The sequence below is a fragment of the Globicephala melas genome, chromosome 13 (genome assembly GCF_963455315.2).
Source record: "Globicephala melas chromosome 13, mGloMel1.2, whole genome shotgun sequence".
Taxonomy (NCBI): domain Eukaryota; kingdom Metazoa; phylum Chordata; class Mammalia; order Artiodactyla; family Delphinidae; genus Globicephala; species Globicephala melas.
Window position 1 is genome coordinate 46,504,224 of NC_083326.1, and position 13,555 is coordinate 46,517,778.

The window sequence follows — 13,555 nt, forward strand, 5'->3', positions numbered from 1 at the left end:
AGAAGATGTAGTGAAATAATTATTTTGCATTCCCAGTTTATTTTGCATAGAATACTACTGTTTTGTTGTTGACCTGTGTACAAGATACACAATGCTTTCAGCTGCAAGTAACTTAAAACTGTCACTTAAACATTAAAAGGTTAAATAACCCATAACAAGAAATCTCAGGGTGGGATGGTTCCGTGGCACATGAATTCAGAGCCTTAGGGACATCCTCCTGGGGTCTGTTCCCTTCAGTCATCCTTGCAGTGCGTGCTGTTCTTCTCCTGTTCCAGGCATCATACCTAGATGTGACAACATCCACCGAAAGAAAAGAAGGTACATAAACTCAAAATGGATTAAAGACCTAAATGTGATGCCAGACACCATCAAACTCTTAGAGGAAAACATAGGCAGAACACTCCATGACAAATCACAGCAATATCCTTTTTGACCCACCTCCTAGAGAACTGGAAATAAAAATTAAAAAATACCAAATAGGACCTAATGAAGCTTAAAAGCTTTTGCACAGCAAAGAAAACCATAAACAGGATGAAAAGACAACCCTCAGAATGGGAGAAGATATTTGCACATGAAGCAACTGACAAAGGATTAATCTCCAAAACTTATAAGCAGCTCATGCAGCTCAACATGAAAAAAACAAATGACCCAATCCAAAAATGGGCAGAAGACCTAAATAGACATTTCTCCAAAGAAGATATACAGATTGCCAACAAACACATGAAAGGATGCTCAACATCATTAATCATTAAAGAAATGCAAATCAAAACTACAGTGAGATATCATCTCACACCGGTCAGAATGGCCATCATCAAAAAATCTAGAAACAGTAAATGCTGGAGAGGGTGTGGAGAAAAGGGAACACTCTTGCAGTGTTGGTGGGAACGTAAATTGATACAGGCACTATGGAGAACAGTATGGAGGTTCCTTAAAAAACTAAAACTAGAACTACCATACGACCCAGCAATCCCACTACCGGGCATATACCCTGAGAAAACCATAATTCAAAAAGAGTCATGTACCAAAATGTTCATTGCAGCTCTATTTACAATAGCCAGGACATGGAAGCAACTTAAGTGTCCATCGAGAGATGAATGGATAGAGAAGATGTGGCACATATATACAATGGAATATTACTCAGCCATAAAAAGAAACGAAATTGAGTTATTTGTAGTGAGGTGGATGGACCTAGAGTCTGTCATACAGAGTGAAGTAAGTCATAAAGAGAAAAACAAATACTGTATGCTAACACATATGTATGGAATCTAAGGGGAAAAAATGGTCACGAAGAACCTAGGGGCAAGACGGGAATAATGACACAGACCTACTAGAGAATGGACTTGAGGACACAGAGAGGGGGAAAGGTAAGCTGGGACAAAGTGAGAGAGTGGCATGGTCATATGTACACTACCAAATGTAAAATAGATAGCTAGCGGGAAGCAGCCGTGTAGCACAGGGAGATCAGCTCGGTGCTTTGTGACCCCCTAGAGGGGTGGGATAGGGAGGGTGGGAGGGAGACGCAAGAGGGAAGAGATATGGAGATATATGTATATGTATAGCTGATCCACTTTGTTATAAAGCAGAAACTAACACACCATTGTAAAGCAATTATACTCCAATAAAGGTGCTAAAAAAGAAAGAAAAATTTAAAAAAAAGAAAAGAAAAGAAAGGAAAAGAAAAGAAAAGATGTTTTCTCCCATCTCTTGTTTTTTATTGGCATGGGAAACCTTTCAATGAAATTCTTCAACAGAATTCATCTGACATGTCATTGGCCAGAAATGTCAAATGACCATGGAAAGAAAGGGGAGTGGGACCACGATGATGAGTTTATGTCAGTCATGTTTCATCCACGTCATCCATGTGACTGGAGGGGAGGCACTCAGCTGTGTCTGCCATAGTACACACGGCTAGAAAGTTACTCCCCTCCCCTGGGAATGCCAGCTTCTCAATCTTGTGCAGATCTAAGCTTGCAGTGGCTGAAGTCGGGGAGAAGCCTCTCCTCCATGCTCCCACTCCCTTCCTGTGTTCACCTGCACCCTCTCCGGGGTGGGGGAGTGGGGGTGCTCTACTTCCTGTCTTTCTGGGTAAGCTGCATCAGAAGGAGCTCCCCTCTGCACTGTGTCAGCCTTGGCTTGCTTTTTCCCAAAATCAGCATCTCACACCGAACACCAATAAAAGATTTCGCCAGAAAATAACTTATTGCCTTAGGTGTTCAGATGATATTTATTTCCCTTCCCTCCTGGAGCGTCTCCTCTTCTGTCTCTATTATTAGGTAAAGGCCCACTTCCAGCCCCTGCTGGAGGCCACATCCATTGAGCCAGTCAACAGACTCTGCTTTCCACAGCCCTTCCCTTGGCCGTGAGTTTCTTGTCTACTCTTTTTTGTTTTTTGCGGCACGCGGGCCTCTCACTGTTGTGGCCTCTCCCGTTGCGGAGCACAGGCTCCGGACGCACAGGCTCAGTGGCCATGGCTCACGGGGCCAGCCACTCCGCGACATATGGGATCTTCCCAGACCGGGGCACGAACCCGTGTCCCCTGCATCGGCAGGCGGACTGACCACCGCGCCACGAGGGAAGCCCTCTTGTCTACTCTTTACAGAGTGTTGCAGACATAAAATACTGAGCCTTCTGCCCGTCATGTCATAGGGGCTTGACAGCATTTCTCTCTTGTTGCTTTCTCTGAAGGACCCAAGTGTTGGTGAGCCTCTTCCCCTATACATCAAATGGACTAGATCATTAACAACTTTTCTAGTAAACTCGGGTAGTCAATCAGGTTTACAGAGGATAGTTTTACAAGATCACAAAGTACACTGCAAAGCCTGAAAGCAGTAAATCCATGGCCACTAATCTACGTACACTTTCTTCATCGTCTTCCTTCAGTCTGTGAAATAAGAGCTTCCCTGCATGTCTAAGGCCCAAACCTTTGATGCAGGTCAATGCGAAGGAAAGGATAAGTATGATGAGGATTTTCTAAAGATAAAAAAGGAAAAACTTGGGGCTACTGGGAATGTAAATGGTGCTGACATCTCAAAGAATAAATGAAGCTCACCTCTGGCCCCTAGCAGCTTTCTTCACAGGCTAATGAGGAGATGATTAAGAACACAGGAGAGAGCAGTGAAATGTGCTCATTTCCTTCAGATGAAAAGCTGGGCTGGATTGTGTGTCCGTGAGCCAAATAAATTGTATTTGAAGTGAACAAACTCCAACTTCACAAGCATAGTGTCTGACTGGACTCAAATCATTACCTTTCTTAATGAAATGTTTCCCCTTGTCACCTTCATACAGAAAATGAACCCTAAATAATATCAAAGCTCTTAATTCAATATAGATTCTACTAATTTATCATTTAAAAGTAAATCTACCCAGGGAAAGTAAGATAATTTTAAATTATTTAGCAGAAATGGCTGTTGAATCTTTTCAGTGTTTCAGTTCAGCAGGTTTCTGTATAATTTCCAACCATCAGCGATAAAGTTTTTGAAGCCTGGATGAATATTTAAATGTTGTTTCAAACGGCTGCCTCATTTGATGGTTGACAAGTTCTGAAATTCTACATAATTGGCAAGTCTCCACTTTACTTTTGATCAATAACCTGGACATAGGCTAATACTGTAATACTTTTATTAAACCAAAGTACATATTAATCTATATAGATTATACATAAATTAACCATACTCAATAATAACATGTTTCATTCTGTGTCATGAAGAGGAATAAATTTAAATGCTAAAATGCTGGATAATAGAACATATTTATAGGTATAGTTGAGCAAGCCATCTTAGGAAAGAAGGAACCTAGGTGAGCCCTGCTTTAAGGGAAAAAAAAATCAATATATACTGGTATATATTGATAGGTTTATCAATAAATATTCTTACTATGAAAACAGAAAAAGGAGGTGTTCTTATTATCTTTTGATTATAACAATGTATGCCAAAACTTAATGGTATAAAACAAACATTTATTTTGCTTTCAGTTTTGTAGGTTAGAAATTTTGAAAAGGTTCAGCTGGGCAATTTGTCTAATCCATATGGTGTTCGCTGAAGCAACTGGAGCTGGAAAATCCACTTCCAGGATTGCCTCATCATCCACACAACATTTGGCACCTGGGTTGGTGTGGCTGGAACAGCTAGTTGTCAGTCGTGTATGATTCAGGCAGCTCACGTTCCACGGGGCCTCCAAGTGTGGCTCCCTTGAGCTTCCTTACAGCATGGTGGTCTCAGGGTAGTCTTTCTTACATTATGGCCAGACTTCTCTCAGAGCAAGTATTAAAAGACTCGGGAAGTGGGAGCTGCCTGATTTTCAAGGCCTAGAAACTGGCATTTCCAGCATATTCTACTCGTTAAGCAATTTACGAAGGCCTGGACAGTTCAGCAGGAAGGAAACTGACTCCACCTCTTAAAACATGGTCATTGTTATTCTAGCACAGGACTGAATAATTATATTATGAAAAGATTCTTTATTTTGCAAAATAATTCATTCCTATTTCTTTTATATAATGAAGATTCCAAGGGCACCTAGAATATTATGTCACTTAAGAATAATTATTCACGGGGCTTCCCTGGTGGCGCAGTGGTTAAGAAGCTGCCTGCCAGTGCAGGGGACACAGATTCAAGCCCTGGTCCAGGAAGATCCCTCATGACGCAGAGCAACTAAGCCTGTGCGCTACAACTACTGAGCCTGTGCTCTAGGGCCCATGAGCCACAACTACTGAGCCCACGTGCCACAACTACTGAAGCCCGTGAGCCTAGAGTCCGTGCTCCACAACGAGAGAAGCCACCATAACGAGAAGCCTGCGCACTGCAACAAAGAGTAGACCCCGCTCGCCACAACTAGAGAAAAGCTTATGTGCAGCAGTGCAGACCCAACACAGCCAAAAAGTAAATAAATAAAATAAAATAATTTATTTAAAAAAGAATAATTATTCATACCTAACGTACAAGGAACATGTTATTGTACAAAGGAAAGTACAAATGCACACATCCCTGCTTTGGTCAGTAGCTGAAACATATATTAGTAAAACTAGCATTCCCATTTTGCAGAGATATTTAAGACCTGGGTTTGGGTTGATTGGATTTTTTTTCCAGTCTGACTTCAACATCTAAAGGTCTTCCAAAAAACTTCTCTGCCAACAAATGACTGCTTCAGAATGAGGTTCTGAATATCAAAAGGTTTACTTTAAGATTTAATTCACCCAGGCCAATGTTGGGAATCTGAAAGGAACTGTTGCTTGTCACATTAATTATGTGCTTGTCAGGTGGATCTAAGTCAGAAGAAATTCTATACTTGAGAATTTCCAAGAGAACATAAAACTTGTTTCTCCTACTGATTTTCCTATTTCTCTGTAGAGGGGTCAGCCCAGGAAAAATCTTTGAGCATTCAGTTCTTCTCAGGCTTTTTACACACGATGACGGATGGCAGACCCCAGGGCTGGGGGGCGCAGATGGAGTATCAGCTCTGCCAGGGCAGATGGCCAAGCTCAGAGGCCAGATCTATCGGTATCGATACGTTTCTGAAGGGCCGTTTTCTGTGGCTCAGTATACACTGTCTGGAGCTCGCAGCATGCAGTGTGCTCATAATGGCTCTGACTGCCTAAGCATCCTAGTGACATATCAACTCAGCAAATAGAAACGGACAAAAGAGCAAGTGGAGTTTATCTAAACGTGCAGGAGGGTAGTGAGAGTCCACAGCCATAGAGGCTCATCACAGTGTCTGCTGAGGCCAGTGCCGTTTCAGCATCAGCATAAATCCAGGTATCATTAATAAAATTAACTCCTCTGCCTTTTTGTACAATTGACCAAAGAGAAACTATGCAGTTTCTACAGTCTATTTTTTTTAACTTTTTATTTTATATTGGAGTATAGTTGATTAACAATGTTGTGTTAGTTTCAGGTGTACAACAGAGTGATTCAGTTATACATATACGTGTATCTATTCTTTTTCAACTTCTTCTCCCATTTAGGTTGTTATATAATATCGATCAGAGTTCCTTGTGCTATATAATAGGTCCTTTTTGGTTTTAGACTAGCTGGTCTTTACAGTGGCTTAGTTATGCGTCTCTGTTCCTGCCCTATAGTACGGTACTTAAAATCTTCTCAAATCCCTGTTTGTACAACTTCTTTTGGTATTATTGAAAGATAGTATTTACCTATCTAACTAAAGAGACCTGTGAATCTTGGAAATGTCAGGTTGTTCAAGGTCTTACCATTTGTTTCAAGGACTAAGCTCTGGTAATGAGGTCCTCTAGTTTCTAGAAAAGCTCTCCCTTTCTATTTAGACTGTATCAGACTGTTGACAGTTCCATAGCTGCTGGTCAGTACAAAATATGGGTAGGGATTTGGACCACACATGCTGGGTTCTAAAATCGTGTCATCTGAGCTCATAATTGGGGAGAGTTTTGCCATATCAATGTGTTTTATCAAACCAATTTGTATTTGGAAAGAGTTACGAGGAGAGGAAAGGAATTCACTAAAGTGAAAAGCTAGTTCTCAATTAGAAATTCTAAGGGAAAGCAAGAAAGAGATGTGATGGTAAAAATCTGAAGAAACTCTCAAAATAAACTTTATAATATTTGTGTAAACAAAGCCATTGACCTTGAGAATATGTAGAAGTATCATATGTTACCAGGGACCACCTGACATGGAACATTCATAAAGAGAAGCACCTGGCAATACTCTATGTTGCTATTTTCCAGGCACTGAAGTGAGAACATTATAAACGTGATTGCATTATGCACTCAAAATATTTAGGATTATTATCAAACACATTATTTTGTTTAACCCTCACAATGACCCTGTGAAGCAGGAACTAGTATTATCCCTATTTCCAGATAAATACAATTTAGAGAGGTTAAATGATAGTGTCCCACATTGATTAAGTGGAAGAGCTCTTTACCACTCTACAGACCTGCCTGTAATCACCGCAGCGAGTAAGCTCAGAAAGGGTACAAATCTCAGCTTCAAAGTCTAATCCTGCTAATCACTAACTGGAACCTTGTGCCATTTCAGAGAATTTCCTGAGCCTCCTTTCTCCACTGGAAAATGCAAGTAATTTTCATCTACTCCATGAATTGGTGACTGAGAAATTGGTGTGCAGTGAGGAAAGCTTGATAAGATTCCATGACAGACTTTATTACACAATGATGGAAGCAGATAGAAGAGCGTATATTTTGGAGATTAGACTATATCTGATTGTAAAATCACAGGACACACACCACATGTACATACATGTAATGCATTATGTATATGTAGATATATGAATATATATACACACACATATATGTGTATACCCACTATTTGTATATGTGTATACACATAAATACGTATATATGTGTGCACAGAATTTTCTTTTCATTAGAAGTGGCATAAGATACTGACTTGTGATACAAGCACCGTGCTCATTATTGGTGAGACATCGTTGGGTTGCCATGTATGTGTCTGTGGTTTTCAAAGATCAGAAACAATCACTTCAATGAAGGGACTACTTCCGTACTGAAGTACTGAAATGTGCTATAAGTGGATATATATTTAATGTTTCTCCATGAAACCATATCGACCCCAAGTCTAAAATAGCTTTGAAAAATATCGACTAAGTTGGTTGTGAAAATTAAAGTAAATAATTTTTAAGTGTTATTAGGGTGCCGACTCATAGTAGGTACTGAATAAATAGCAAACTACTAAAAAAGTTCAAAATCTGAAGGTCTTTTTGGCATTCTACTCCTGAAACATTATTATTAGGTATTTAGCAGCTAAAATAAGCAGTTCATTTATTCAAACAGATAATTTGATAAATAATGAAGAGCTAGTTTTTAAAAAGTCTATGGAAATATTTTAACAAAATAATTTATTCAGGCAACCCTCCAAACCTAGGGACTGATTACATACGGCTTATGGATAGATATCCAAATGCTTACTCCTCCCTGCCTTTCACCCCAACTATTTTTTATCCTCTCGTTATTTATTTGCCACTAAGTAGTTCAGTGATTTGGCAAAGTTATTTACCAAATTTCTACCAAGTTTTCTTACCTGAAAATCGGTAGAATGTTTGTAAAGTCTCATAATACTGTGAAGATAAAATGAATGAACACATATAATATGTTGATTACAGTGATGAGCGCATAGATATTGTTTAATAAACATTAGCTACTATTATTAGCATGATTATAAAAATAGCACTCTGCTAATACCACTTGGAAACGATATTGGAAGTAAAACTCAAATTGTTTATGTTTTCAGTTGAAATACAAGACTTAGGTAGAGATAGATACAATAGATAAATATAGATAAACAGATACTATGTATATGTATGTCTTGTGCACACACACACACACACACACACGCGCGCACAAGCACTAGAGAGAGAAGAGGAGACAACAGAAAGGAACATGTATTGAGGAGATACTCTATGCCTTGTTCCCAGGGTTACATAGCTCCTAAGAACCAGTGGTTAAGACAGGAAGTCACTCCATCTAACTCCAAAGCCCATGTTTATTTCACTATATCATGCTGTTTCCTGTGGGAAGAGATTGACTAAGAAAAACCTTGCATGGAGGTGAATTTTATTTGCATTTAGGTGAATATATAAAATATATAAAATTCATATCCTCTCTGATTACAATCAATAAGCAGGAATCTTTGGTATACTAATACCCAAAACAACAGTAATTTTTTAAGCTATGGATAAAGGCATTTTTTTCCCCCATTACTCAAATGCTCATTCTGAAGATTACTTTTCTCTTAGGTCTTGCATTAAAATAGCTAAACATGCAATAGTGGTGATCTGTGTATTAGGCTGGCTCTACAAATCAGCTAGCACTGTAACCTAGTAACCCCGTCTGTAACTGAGGCATTTGAAGTGAGTGAATCTTAAAGCCCCGCCCTCTCTAAGTCCCTATAAAGGAAACAGAATTAAAACGCTACCTCCTTCTATTTTTCCTAGTTAACTCAGAAGTAGAGAAGTACTACAGATTCTCATTATCCAGAAATATTGCCAGCACTTTTCCATTAAAGTCTAGGTGAAACAAACGGTATTAAAAAAAAATTCATGGGAGTTCACATTATATTATCTGGTAGTTACGATACTCTCCCCCGCTGCCTTTTTAAAAATAAGTAGCGTGTGCACAGTAATTTTCCTTGTCATGATTCCATGCCATCTTCATAGTGCATTTTGCCAAAGAAACATCGGACATAAATGAACATTCTCAGGTATCCTAGCAACAGGATGTGATTAATAATACCTCTCAGAGCAGGGCAGATAAAATGCCTGTGACTGAATGCACACTCAGAACTGGCACTGAGAAATTGGTAGCGCAGTGAGGGAAGCTTGATAAGATTCCATGACACACTTTATTACACAATGATGGAAGCAGGTAGAAGAGAGAGTATATTTTGGAGATTAGACTATGTCAGATTGTAAAATTACAAGATATATATCACATGTACATACATGTAGTGCATTATATGTATGTATATATGCATATATGTACACACATATGTGTACACCCACTATTTGTATATATGTATAGACATAAATATATATATATGTGTGCACAAAATTTTCTTTTCATTAGAAGTGACATAAGATACTGAGTTGTGGTACAAACACCCTGCTCATTATTGGTGAGACATCTTGGATTGCCGTTTAGGTGCCTGTGGTTTTAAAAGATCAGAAACAATCACTTCGATTAAGGAGCTATTTCCGTACTGAAGTACTGAAATGTGCTATAAGTGGATATATATTTAATGTTTCTCCATGAAACCGTATCAACCCCAACTCTAAAATAGCTTTTAAAAATATCGGAACTCAGTTTTATAAATAAATAGCCATGAGATGTGGAATTTTAATGTTCAACTAAATACATTTTCTCAGAAGAAAAGTTGGTAAAACTTCTATTAAGTGGTAAATGAACCCAAACTTTCATAATGAAATTATCCCATAAGTATTAGTTATGTAATACTGTATAACAGTTTACCCAAAACTTAGCAGCTGAAAACAACAGTAAACATTTATCATGTGACACGGTTTCTGTGGGGAACTCTGGAGTGGCTGGTTGGGTTGTTCTGGGTCAGGGTCTCGCAGGAAGTTGCAGTGAAGGAGACAGCCAGAGCTGCGGCCATGTGAAGGTTTGAGTGAGGCTAGAGAACGCGCTGTTCATGTGCGGGCAAGTTGATGCTGACTGCTGGCAGGAGGCCTCAGTTCCTCATTGGTTGTTGACTGGAGCCCTTGGTTCCTCACTGGCTATGGACAGGAGGTCTCAGTTCCTCTTTGGCTGTTGACGGTGGCCTCAATTCCCCATTGGCTCTTGACTAGAGGCCTCAGTTCCTCATTGGCTGTTGACAGGAGGCCTCAGTTCCTCATTGGCTGTTGACAGGAGACCTCAGTTCCTTGCCACATGGGTCTCTCCTTTGGGCTGCTTGGGTGTCCTTGTAACATATTATCTGGCTTTCCTCAGAGGAAGTACTCTGAGAGACAACAAAATGGAAGCCACAATGTTTTTTGAGGCCCAACCTTGGAAATCACACTTGATTATTTCTGCAAAACCCTACTGGTTACAAGTCAGTCTAATTCAGTGTGGGAGCAGACAACACAAGGATACAAATGCCAGGAGGTGGGAAGACGAGGATCATTGGGGTCAGACCTTGGAGGCTGGCTACCACACCCTGTTATTAATCTTCAATACATTCATTGTCAACTTTAAGGATTTATGATGCATTCTTAGACAAGTTAAAGACTCTCCAAAAAGATAGGGTTTTTTAAACATCTTTTTTATAATTTTTTTTAATGATTCAGGACTTGAATAGCATTTTTGAAAATTCATGAAAGTGTTTGAGGCCCCTAGTATATAAAAATTTATAATCAAAGGTACATAGTGGCTTGCCCAATAAAAATCTTTAATGAGGAGGTACCCCATCATACTTGGTAATGAATGAAACCTTTAAATGGGCCATTCATGCCATTTATCTGTTTGTATCATTGAAATAAATTGCATCAAACAAGTCCTCTGGAAATCACCCAAATGAATAGAATGTGAGATTAATCAAGATGCCAGTTAAATGAATTCTACACTTTGGGCAGCTGCACAGGGGAAGGATTATACGTTTTCCACCTTACAGTCTAGGATTTTAAAAGACACGAAGGGCTGATAGAAGAACTTAAAGTTTACATGAGCTTCCATAAACTCTCAGTAACTAGCTCCATCTGTGACAAGTTGATAAACGACAAGAAGGTGATGGCTGGAAGGGTGGCCCTCACTTACTCATCGCAAAACCAAGGCTCTCACCTCAACTGTGGTGTTTACACACACCACTGCCCTGGTGCAATGTTTCCTATCTAAGCCTGTAAACATGCTGAAGTGTCCCAGAAACCCTGACTGAACTCCTGCCCAAACTGTTACCTCATCTCATTCATGTTTGTGCTGGCAAATGTCGTGAACAAGTCATTTCCTCCTCAGCCTCATCTTCCTCGTCGCCCACTGCTCTTCAGACCCTCACAGCCTCTTACTATCCCCTCTCTGCTAAAACTTCTCACTCATAGTCTAGCAACAACCGCGTGAACTCAGCAGTATCGGATGCTGTTGGCACCCCTGATACTTCTTAAAACTTTATTTATGGTACATGACTTTGTGCTCTTTTGATCTCCATGGAGGTCTGCTTGTCCTTCTGTCTTCTCATCGTCCTTCGTCACAATACAAGAGTAGAATTTTTGTTTTCTTGGTCACTGTCTTCAGCCCAGCCCTCTGTTCTGTCTGTCTTTGTGTTTCCATTTGCCCCCCTCAGCTCCAGCCATCTTCTCAAGATGCACATTTTCTGCATCTATAATTTCAGTTTTGATCTCTCTCCCAAACTCCGTCTCCTGGTAGCACTTCAAACTCATGAAGTCCAAAGCTGAACTCATCATTCCCATGCTCCCACCCTATTTTACCATTTCCCCAAATTGCATCACCTAACCCAAAGTCAACTAGCAGCCATTCATCTTGACCTTTCCTTTTCCCTTGCACTTCATATTTTGTAAACTCCTGGACCCTATAGGTTCTGCCTTCCTACCGTCTCCTACACCCCTCACTTCCCTCCTCTCTGCTCCCACTGTCATACGCAACCAATTACCTCTTGCCCAACCTCTGGGACGGGGTCCCCCACTCCCCGGCTGCAGACCTTTGGAACCAGGCTGCAGGAGGTGAGCGGCGAGCGAGTGAGCAAGGCTTCATCTGCTGCTCTCCATCGCTCCCCATCGCTCCCCACCGCTCCCCACCACTCCCCACCACTCCCCATCGCTCCCCATTGCTCCCCACCACTCCCCACTGCTCCCTACTGCTCCCCACCACTCCCCATAACTCCCCACCACTCCCCACCGCTCCCCATCGCTCCCCACCACTCCCCATCACTTGCATTACCACGTGAACCATCCCTCCCCTCCCTCGTCCATGGAAAAATTGTCTTCCACGAAACCGGTCCCTGGTGCCAAAAAGGTTGGGGACCGCTGCTCTAGGATACTTCCTCCTATGGAAAGCTACTCTCATTCAGGTTTTTAAAGCAAGCCCTAAACATGACCGTTCTTGCTCAAATAGCCTTGTCCCACATAGCCCATTACTGTTTCTTTTGCCAACAATCAATCCTTTCCCCTTTTCAAATTCCCCAAATCACATGTATCTCTTAAGGTCCAAATCTAATACTACTTTCTCCGTAACTTCATGGCACCCTTTTATTTCTTAAGATAATCGTTTCATCCTCTCATGTCTTTAAACATTTATACCCTTTGGGGGCACATCTCATTTCATGTTATGTTGTCTGTCCTTTACCTTCCCAAGTAGGTTGTAAGAGGCCATGGTCTTATCTTAGTCAGGTGTCTACCCCCATGTAGAACAGTTTGTTCTATGGGGATTTGCACCTTGTAGGTTTATGGTTGAGTAAATGGCTCTTACTAACAAGATTTTTTAAACCCAGAAGCATGTTTAATGCATACTCATTAATTTTTGACTTTCGTAAATTGATTTGAGAATATTTTTCACCCCTTTCCTCTGTGCCCAGTCATCTCTAGAAGAATGTTGGACACGGCTGACCTAGTGACTGTGTCTGGAAATTACCATAAACTGGGCTTTCATCTTAGTTGCATCATATTCTCATGGCTGCACATTGTAACTGACCTGCCACTTCTTATTTCAGGGAGAGTGGAGCAGAAAAGAGAACAAAGAGCAGCTTCAGGTAAGATGTTGACTAATTGGCCTCAGCTTTATGTCGTGTTTTTACTTCCACCTTGGAAAAAAAGTCTATTTGCAATGTAGTATTCAAAAACCTACCTAAAACTGTAATAGTTTATAATCCTAGACTTGACTGATTTTAAATTAATTAATATAAATGAATGCATTTAGCTTTTTCATTTCCACATCAGTCATGTCCTTTTCATCCTATCTTTCTATTCAAACAAAAATGAGATGGCCTGTTATTTAATTTTTCCATGATTATCCATTTAAAAGGTAAGTGTTGCAAGCACCGATTTCAAAATATGAAGGTTGTAATCGTTGACAACTATTTCATCTTCCCAAATACGTATGAATCTCGATTATTTT

At 40.2% G+C, this 13,555-nt stretch overlaps 1 protein-coding gene across 3 annotated transcripts in view; it reads left to right on the forward strand.

The window, feature by feature from the left end:
- AQP4 (aquaporin 4) overlaps positions 1-13,555 on the forward strand; it is a 284,383-nt gene that overhangs the window by 95,733 nt on the left and 175,095 nt on the right. For all 3 annotated transcript variants that reach the window (XM_070043430.1, XM_070043432.1, XM_070043431.1), the window contains exon 3: positions 13,152-13,190. In XM_070043430.1, the coding sequence (XP_069899531.1) occupies positions 13,152-13,190 (39 nt within the window). The remainder of the gene's footprint in view (positions 1-13,151; positions 13,191-13,555) is intronic.